At 35.7% G+C, this 10802-nt stretch overlaps 1 protein-coding gene across 4 annotated transcripts in view; it reads right to left on the bottom strand.

Moving 5' to 3' along the window:
• Positions 1-886: 886 nt before the first annotated feature.
• LOC106882582 (keratinocyte-associated protein 2) overlaps positions 887-10802 on the bottom strand; it is a 37629-nt gene continuing 27713 nt past the window's right edge. For all 4 annotated transcript variants that reach the window (XM_052978279.1, XM_014933310.2, XM_014933309.2 and 1 more), the window contains exons 4-5: positions 7272-7338; positions 887-1071 (exon numbers count right to left, since the gene is read on the bottom strand). In XM_052978279.1, coding sequence (XP_052834239.1) covers positions 972-1071; positions 7272-7338 — 167 coding nt within the window. In that variant the 3' untranslated portion in view covers positions 887-971. The remainder of the gene's footprint in view (positions 1072-7271; positions 7339-10802) is intronic.

Genomic DNA, 10802 nt, shown 5'->3' with positions numbered 1-10802 from the left:
GTAAGAGCAGTGTTGTTTGTTTCTAGTCTTCCATGAAAACATGTCGGGCTATGAGGAAATAATACCTTGCTAAGAAAACAAGTGAGGATTCATGAGAGGAAGAGTAACTGGTTGGAGAAAAATCTGCCAGAATGAATTTCATCTCAATAGGATGATGATGATGACAATGAATTTTAGAATTTTTGCAAAAAGTGAAATATAATAAAAATGTAAAAAGAAAATTTTCTTTTTGTATTTAGTTCACAAGATTCTTGATTCAAACTTATGTGTTGAAACATATCTTGTATCTTGGGAGGATTATTATGCCAATAATAAATACATGCACTGGTTCAGTTTCACTTCTTTATGCATTAACATTCAAACCAATCATATCAGACCCAAATATTCTACTTGCTTTGTATTCAAACTGACCTGATCAGGCCTTGCGCACCTACTCTGCAATGTCATTCTAAAAGTAAACAATCACATCATTGAAAGCTATGAGATAATGCATGATTAATTCAAAACAATTTAATCAATAAGCATTACATGTAATAGGGTAATCTGAATGCTTAAGGTTTAATCAATTAATTAATTGTTTGGTTAATCATTCAGTCAGGCAATCAGTTAGGTTCATCAAAGTGTGTCTCAGACAGACCTGAAATAGAGAGGGCGTGTAATTTATAAGGTTGCAAATGGTGGAAAAAGGACTTTAACAAACCTAACTGATTAATTGATTGACCAAATTATTAATCAAAAATTTATTAGTTAATTGGTTAAATGGTTAACCAATTGGTAAATAAATAAGAAGTAAAATAGAACCAGTGTGTGTGTTTATTATTACTGACATAATGACCGTCCTATGATACAACAAAGTAAAAAGGAAAAAAATACACAAAAAGAACAGTTTGTTTTTTGTTTTTTTACTTTCCAAAATGTTTATTAGCAGTAAAAAGTAAAAGCAAGAAATAGCATTAAAGTTGAAAATTACATCACTTCCGTTTCTTGGAAGCCACAGCAACTGGTGGAGGAGCATAAAGTGTCATTGACAACCTGTTGATGAAGTACAATGCTATGACGGAGAATATGAAGCTAAAAAAAAGAGGAAAAGTAAGAGAATGAAAGATTAGATTAAAAATAAAATAAAATTTTGTTAGATAAACCAATATATACTATTAATTATTGAATGACAAAGGAACAGGAAAGTACATAATCAACTTCATTAGCTTACATTAACAATCTTAATGGCTCTGAAGAAGCTATAAGATGTTGCACAAGCACTCGCTCTGAATGCATTGCTTCTTATAGCAGAAACAACTATAAGCTAATGATGGTATGTAATTCCAGTCTCCTTATTGTTCAATATTTAAAATTAAAAACCATGCTCTGTACTCACCTAACACTTTTATTCTAAAGTATACATATAAATTGACTTCTCACAACTGGTTTTTAGTATCACTATGCTAAGCAAAATCATAAAATACTTACCATATATACTCATGTATGAATTATTTTAGACCATATTTTTAAGGTTAAATTTATGGGTTGATGATTACATAAATACTACTTTCCAGGAGTTGAAGTTCATGGTAGAACCCAAAATACCTTAACAGTAACAGAAGTCTAAATGATCTCAAAATGAAAACACACTCACAATGAGCTACAGCAATTGAGTGGGAAGCTACTTTTATATGAGACTAACTTTTACTCGAGTATATAAGGTATTTCAGTCATTGAAATCCAGCCTTGCTGGGACGGCACCTTGAAGAGGAGTTTTAATGAAAGAAATCTTATAATCTCAAGTGTGGTAATTATTCCAATGTTTTTTTTTTCCTGCATAACTGCTAAGTTTCAAGGGTGTAAACAAACCAACACTGATTTTCAAGTAGTGAGATACAAACACAAACACACATGTACACACACATTATCCATGTACCAAATTCACCCATAAAGCATTAGTCAAATCCTTGATTATAATAGAACTATTATATTGCATCAAGCTCCAATACCTGTTTTGGCCTGGTTTCTACAGCTTGATGTAACTTCTAAAAGCCAACCACTTTACTGGGTGCTTATTGTGTCAATAATTACATACACTTTCAAATATACACCCTCTGAGGATATTTTTAACATCTACTTCTCCACTTCAATATCTTGTATTCCATTAGTTAAGATTTTCTTTAAAGTGAGGACATGTGATGTATAAGGATGATGACAGACAGGTAAAGAAGTACCAAGAGATCCAACTGGAAGGAAATTATGGAAGAGGAAAACCAAACAAGACATGGGTAGAAGTGTTAGAAGCTGGTCCCTAGGTGAGGGTTGGTGACAGGAAGGGCAATCTGGCTGTAGAAAATGTGCTTCAACAAATTCTGTCATCCTTGCAAGCAAAGTAAAGTGCATGTTAAAATGATGAGGAAAGCAATGATTCATCATCATCATTTAGCGTCCATTTTCCATGCTGGTATGGGTTGGTAGGAACTGGCAAAACCATGGGCAGCATCAGGTTCCATAGTCTGTTTTGGCTTGGTTTCTATGACTGGATGCTTTTCCTAACGCCAACCACTCCATAGAGTATTAGATGCTTTTCACATGACACCATCACCAGTGCTTTTTACGTGGTACCAGCTCCAGTGCTTTTCATGTAACACCAGAATCAGTGCATTTTTATGTGGTGCCAGCACCCACACCAATGCTTTTTACATGGTACATTGGTTCTAGGATCTCAATTCTGTTGTGGTGCACAGGCCTTTTTAAGCATAGCAATGTGCTGTTTAGTTTGGGCCTCTATCATCTCCTTTGTAAGGCTCAGTGTTTTGAGATCAGCCTTCAATACTTTGTCCCATGTCTTCCTGGGTCTTCCTCTTGCACAACTTCCCTCCACGTGTGTGTGTGTGTGTATGTTTGAGGTACTTTGTCTTGAGATCACATGATAGTTGTAAATGAGTATCACTGTCATACAAGCAGTGTCTTTCATTACCAATATTCTGTAAAAACATGTCTATTCATTGGGAATTATTATCTCTGCATGGAAACAGGTAAGGGTTAGCAGCAGGAAGAAAATCTGGGCGAAGAAAATCTGCTTCAAAAAACTCCATCCAACCTATGTGAGTATGGAAAAGGGGACATTAAAACAATGATGATGACGAGTTTGTTGGAGATAACCGTTTCTCTCTGAATAATTGTATTGCACACGTACAAATGTTAAGTCCAGAGTTACCTCCCATACCAACAATGATGATTGGAACGATGAAATCTGTCTTTCTCACACACATATACTCTCTCATCACCTAAAGCTCCACGAGGCTCCGGCAGGGGATGGTGGCGAACCCTGCTGTACTCTTTCACCACAACTTTCTCTCACTCTTACTTCCTGTTTCTGTTGTGCCTGTATTTCAAAGGGCCAGCCTTGTCACACTGTGTCACGCTGAATATTCCTGAGAACTACGTTAAGGGTAAACGTGTTTGTGGAGTGCTCAGCCACTTGCACGTTAATTTCACGAGCAGGCTGTTCCGTTGATCGGATCAACTGGAACCCTCGACGTCGTAAGCGACGGAGTGCCAACTAACTAACTAATACTCTCTCATCAATACTTGTATAGAACTTAACTTGTACATATTTAACTATCTAAATTAATATGCTGTTGGTCAATCTAAACCATGGCTGTGTATTTATTGTCTTCAGTCCCTATGTGTGGTACCTTGGAGCCTTCAGTCTCTATGTGTGGTGCCTTGGAGCAAGGGACTTCTACTATAACCCCAGGCCAACTAATGCCTTGTGAATGAATTTGGTAGATGGAAATCGTGTGGATTCCCATCATATGTTTGTGTGTACATTTACTCTATCAAGTTCTGTATCATCACTGTTCAGTGAATCAACAGTATACGATTTACCTTTTCCAGGTAGGTACTTGCATATACTTTTGAGTGTATGTACGTTTGTACGAATATATGCATGTATGCTGTGTGTGCGGATGTATATATGTATGTGTGTATTTATGCATATGTGTGTGCACACATATATAAGTACAAACGATTGTAACCCTATTTCTGTGTGTATGTGTAGGTATAAGGCTATGTATGTATAGGTGACTACATGTATTGTGTCTGTATATATGAGTGTGCATTGTTTAAGTGTATATATACATGTGTGCGTGTGTATGTATGTAAATGTATGGTATGTTTGTGTGTACATGTATATGTATGTGTGTGTGTGGGTGTATATATATATATATATATACACATGTTTATGTGTGTGTATGTATGTATATACAGACTTATATAGATATAATTATGGGCATGTGTACGTATGCATATATGCACATTTATATAGGTATATATGAGAGACTATGTAAGCAATAGGTTCTTAGATGTTTGCACACATATGTATCCATAGTTATGGAAATGGATATATACATGTGTGGAGATAAGGGTGTGGGTAAGGGCCAGTATGGATTTGCATGTATTTAATGGTGTACACACATGGATATGGGTGTAAATATATACCTGATTAGTATTAGTATAGGAGCATATGTGGGTCTGTAGATGTATTCGTACGTATGATTGCTGGAATATGAGTATAGACAGGTACAGATAGTAATACCCCATCGTTTTTGTCTATTGAGGGTATATTACTGCATACTCCTACTAGGAATACTCTACATAAACATGGCTTATACACTGTGGCTAAGAACCCTTCTATTATGAACTTTTAGTAAATACACTAAAGGTTCTAGTTCATCATACATACTAGCAGGATTAGTTCATCATACATACTAGTACCTAGTAATTAAAATGCACCCTAGAAATGAACAGAGTAATAATAATAATAATATAGCACACTGTCCACTAGCTTAAATTATAAATACTAACCATTATGTACAATCGGATAATTGAGTATAATATAGTGCAATTTACTATAGCTAAAACTACCTAATACATCGTAATCCATAGATGCCTACACCCTTACCCGAACAGAAATACTTCCAATTTGCATCTGCAACTGATATGACCTCTTGCCTTAAACCTAAATGAGTACTATTCCAATACGGAATCAATTAATTAATTAATTAACTAATTAATTTAAGTAGCTAGAAATACTCGGGTTACCCCCCCCTCCCCTTAGCTATACACAGAATCACCATTAGCGGTGTATATATAGCGGTGCAAGAGGAAGACCCAGGAAGACATGAATATATATATATATATATCCATGTAAACATTCTCTTCAAACTACCCCTTTTTAAATAAAACACTTAACTTAATAATTTAACACTATAACACAGTGCCATTCCTCTAATACTTTATATCTAATATTCTATATTTTACTAGTATAAGTTTTAACACTAAATAACTATCATCATCGTCGTCGTCGTTTAACATCCGCTTTCCATGCTAGCATGGGTTGGACGATTTGACTGAGGACTGGTGGACCAGGAGGGGACACCAGGCTCCAATCTGATTTAGCAGAGTTTCTACAGCTGGATGCCCTTCCTAACGCCAACCACTCCGAGAGTGTAGTGGGTGCTTTTACGTGCCACCGGCACGAGAGCCAGTCAGGCGGGTACTGGCAACAGCCACGCTCGAAATGGTGTGTTTTACGTGCCACCTGCACAGGAGCCAGTCCATTGGCACTGGCAATGATCTCACTCGGATGTCTTACTGGCAAAGGCCACGCTTGAGATGGTGTATTACGTGTCACCTGCACATGGAGCCAGTCCATCGGCACTGGCAACGATCTCGCTCGAATTATAAGTTAGCAAAACAAACAACCACTACCCTTCTGGTCCGGTTCATTTTTGTCCCTATTCACAAATTCCACCTCCTTCTGCCAACAATGAATCCCCTATCCAGCTCCTATATTACATTTAACCATATACAGTAGATTCCCCCAATAGATAGATATATGTTTTATATTTTTATACGTTTATACTCTTTTACTTTTCTTATGCTGTCCTTTAGGGTCCTCTTCCCTTAGTCCTATTATTTTAGTTATCGCACATACTCACTTATTTACTTCAAATCCACCACTGTATTTCTATGTAAACATAATGCTAACTACTGCCTAAATTCACCCTTCCTAAAAACTCCTCCCAAGAACAACTATATTCACCTATCATTGGACGAAGTAACATGGATCCTGGAATACATCACAGGAAGTTTGTAGCTCATTTCCCCTTCCTATAATTAATTCATTTTAATAAGTTATACTTCTCTCACTGCCTCATGTCTGCTCCTGTTCTTTTTCTGCCCTTTTTAATAATGACAAATACACTGTACCTATTGTTAACTGTTTATTATATATATTAGCCCTCCTAACCACTTAGACCCTCTGAAGAAGCCTAGAGGCACACTCATCATTTAAACTTTATCTGCCCATCCCTACAGAACACTGAAGAGATGGAGATGGCATGGAGGATTTTGTTGCCTCTTGGCAGAAACGGCCATAAGGAACTGAGCATTTGCTCTTTTCTGTAATATTAATACATGTGTGTGTAACACATAGTTACTACATGTGTATGTTTTCTTCTAATACTTTCTAATGCTTTGGAATAAATAGACACACTGGAATGTCTACCAGATGATGTATGTCGTTTTGTATTCTCTCCATTTTCTTATTTGCCATATACATACATATATACACACACATATATCTGTATGTGTGTGTGTGTGTGTGTATATATATACCTGTTGATTCACTGATATGTGATAAATTACAGAACTCAATACATAAATACATAATTGTAGAGTATTCTTAAAACAAAATAACCGAAAGGCTCCTAAATCTAGTTCTCAGAGTTACACATTTCCAATCATTCAGCTGTTAATCTGAATCTGTTTTCTCTTGAAATATTCACTGTTTGAATATATTTGGAATATGAAAGCTATCAAAGAAAATGTTTATTTATTTGTTTTAAATTGTGCAAATGACATGTAAAATGCAGCAGTTTCTGGTCAATGTTTTCCATTTCATTTCTGACTCTTGTGAGAATACTCCAAAAATCTTAAACGTCATTCATGAATGTGTGTGTGTCTGTCTGTGAGTATGAGTGTGTGTGTGTGTGCGCACATATGGAGGCATGCATTTGTGTCTCTTTCTTATAACATGTGATAGATGTAAATGAGTATCACTGTTATACAAGTGGTGTTCATTTCTAATCTTCCATACAAACATGTCCAGCCATGACAGGGAAACCAACATTAGTTTGTTTCCCACTGAGAAAAGGAATCAAGTAATATAACAATCTGAGAAAACAAAGCCAAAATGTAGATTTTTAAAGAATTAATCTTACCATGTTGTTACACAAACTCTGTGGATTAATCCTGAAGCAAACATCGCCAAAAATAAACAAGACACAGCTGAAAATAGAATTAAATTATCGTTAATCAGAAACAATTAAAGGAAATAATCACTAATTTATTTACTGAAACAATGGTTCCAAATTTTGGTACACAAGACCAGCAGTTTTGAGGGGAGGGAGTTAATTGATTATGCCATCCTCTGTACTTGACTGCTACTTTATTTTATCAACCACAAAGGGACAAAAGCCAAAGCTGACCTCGGATGCATCTGAGCTCAGAACATAAAAAGCTGGAAGAAATGTTGCTAAACGTTTTATCTGGGCGTTAATGATTCAGCCTTAAATCATTGACAGAACTAACTGGCACTCCACCGGGAATAACCTGCTCATGAAATTAACATATAAGTGGCTGAGCACTCCACAGACATGTGTAGCCTTAACGCAGTTCTCAAGGAGATTCAGCGTGACACAGAGTGTGACAAGGCTAGCCCTTTGAATTACAGGTACTATTCATTTTTGCCAGCTTAGTGGACTGGAGCAACGAGAAATAAAGTGTCTTGCTCAAGGGCACAACACACTGCCAGGTATTGAACTCACAATCATACGATAGTGAGTCAAGTGCCCTAACCACTCAGCTATGCACCTTTCCAAATCACTGAAATGATATCAAATGATTACAACAAGAGTGAAATGGTATTTTAATATTAGTGACACACAAAGGCATCGAGCTGGCAGAAACATTAGCACGCCAGGCGAAATGCTTAGCGGTATTTCGTCAGCCTCTACGTTCTGAGTTCAAATTCCACCGAGGTCAACTTTGCCTTTCATCCTTTTGGAATCAATAAATTGAGTACCAGTTGAGCCATGGGGTCAACTTAATTGACTATCCCACTCTCCCAAACTTGCCGGCCTTGTACCAAAATTTCAAACCTACCATTTTGTAGGCATCAAAGACTCAGGAGGGTATCTTATATAGAAAAGAAGATAAAAGCAATTTATAATGTGTATCTATGAACAACAAGAATTCAAACAATAAAGTATAGAAAGTGAAAGAAGTGATTTTAAATTCTCAATCGCAGAATTATTAGCATTATTCTGCGATTGAGAATTTAAAATCACTTCTTTAACTTTCTAAAGACATCTCAACGCTTCTAAAAGCATACTTCGTTTGTTTATTTACGTTTGTCGTAATTTGAATTTAATAATGTATATATTCATTATTGATATGTTCTGGCAATTTTGAATGTAAATATCTGATCATTTGTGGGTTTTTTGTGAATACAAAACAGCTTCTTCCTTCAAACTGTGTGTGTTTATACATACGATTCACTGGTGTATGCAGATGTTAAGATACTGCAGTGTTTCAACATTAATGTGTCTCCTCAGTCAAAGCTACCCCACTAGACCAACGAATCTAACAAGAGCGCAAGTCTCTTGTTTGTCGAAATCAGCAAACAATTTATTGATGCTTATTAAATAGGGACATTCTCCGATTCTAAAAAATAACAGCAATCAGATATTTACGTTCATATGTATCAGGACATATTAGTTTCAAATTTTGGAGGAGAGGGTAAATTGATTACATCAACCCCAGTGCTCAACTGGTACTTATTTTATTGACCCTGAAAGGATAGAAGGCAAAATGGACATTGGTGGAATTTGAACTCAGAATGTGAAAATGCATAAAATGCCACTAAGCATTATGCCTGGCATGCTAAACAATTCTGCCAGTTCACTGCCTCTATGTGCCAGAAAATATTAAGAATGAACTGAAACATTATTGTATGCATTCTATGTACAACACATGAATTGTTAAATCAGTGATATGTATTTGTCCAACCCTTACTAGAATGGAAAACCACAAACAAAACAACTACTAAAAAAAAAAAAGAACTACAAAAATTAAACACAGCACAGTAGCCATTGACAGAACAGAAATTTTTAGATTTTCAGCTCAAAGATCATGAAACAGACCAGTTGTGACTAACAATTCTATAAAAACATTTTGTTCACTCAAGGAAGAATATCAACAAATGTTATTATAAGAGACTGAGCAATCTCTCCAAGCTCTTTTGTGATCACATGACGCTAGCAGCTTATGTTGATGTAACTAATTAACAAGCTTCAATTAAAAGCTCAGTCAAGATGGTACTTTCTTCATCTCCTACTCTTGTATTTGTACACATCTACAAAATGACTTTCTAAAATGAACTTCCATTATGCAGCTGAGGAGTACATTTTCATTGCACATCTTATGTGGTGTTCTCACTACATAAATAAATGAAGTTTGTACGAAACATATGTACTGCTATAACCTAATGAATTTTTGTTGCTTTTCTTCAAATTTTATTCACCAAATCTCTTGATTCTGTTTTTGGTTTTTACCCAACCAAATTTTGGTGCCTCAAACATTTTAAGTACCACATTTAATCTTTTGATTAAATCTATATATATATATATATATATATATATATATATATATATATATATATATATAGACATATATATACATACATATACATATATATACATACATATACATATATATACATACATATATATATATATACATATATACAAATGTATAGGCCACAAAAGTGACAAAGGGTCCTGGCCAGCACCACTTATGCTAAAATAAGAGTTAAATTAACTCCAAAGCCAGCATCTTCTGTCATTTTTGTGATCTCTATTTCTAATTTTGTAGATCAGTGAATTAATTTCAATTGAAATTCTTTAAGTTTTCAAAGGCAAATAAGCATCGACAGCTAGCAAACCAAGCTACTCCAAACTGATGAAGTGCAATAACTCTGAAACTAGCCTCTGGATGCTGATTTTTCAGAGTAGAGGTGCTTATCTTCCCTGTTTGCAAACTTAAGGACACAGAACGCTTGTGTCACATAGCCAGCTGAAAACGATGTTTCCTGGGGGGTAAATAGCAGTGGCATTTTTTCCTTGCCATATTAAGTTGGTAACAAACCATTACTTTATCATGTTGCTACTGTATAAGTCTCCCTGAGAGATTTAGAAATGCAATATTTCTAATTTTATATATATATCCATATCAATATATACATATATATATATATATATATATATACACACACACACACAAATATATAAATGGAACATATATATATACACACACAAACATATATATATATACACACACAAATATACACACATATATATATCCATATATATATCCATCATCATTTAACGTTTGTTTTCCATGCTGGTATGGGTTCGACAGTTCGACTGGGGTCTGGGAATCCAGGAGGCTGCTCCAGTCTGATCTGGCAGTGTTTCTACAGCTGGATGCCCTTCCTAAAGCCAACCACTCCGAGAGTGTAGTGGGTGTTTTCTTTACATGCCACCAGCACAGGGGCCAGAGGAGGCTGGCATCGACCACAATTGGATGGTGCATTTTACATGCCACCAGCACGGTAGCCAGTCAAGGTAGCACTGGCATCAGCCACGTTCGGAGGGTGCATTTTACATATATCCATATATAAATCTACATAT

This window comes from Octopus bimaculoides, chromosome 2 (genome assembly GCF_001194135.2).
Source record: "Octopus bimaculoides isolate UCB-OBI-ISO-001 chromosome 2, ASM119413v2, whole genome shotgun sequence".
Classification (NCBI taxonomy): Eukaryota; Metazoa; Mollusca; class Cephalopoda; order Octopoda; family Octopodidae; genus Octopus; species Octopus bimaculoides.
The sequence above is the reverse complement of the archived record's forward strand: the minus strand, read 5'-3'. Positions and strand labels throughout refer to the sequence as shown.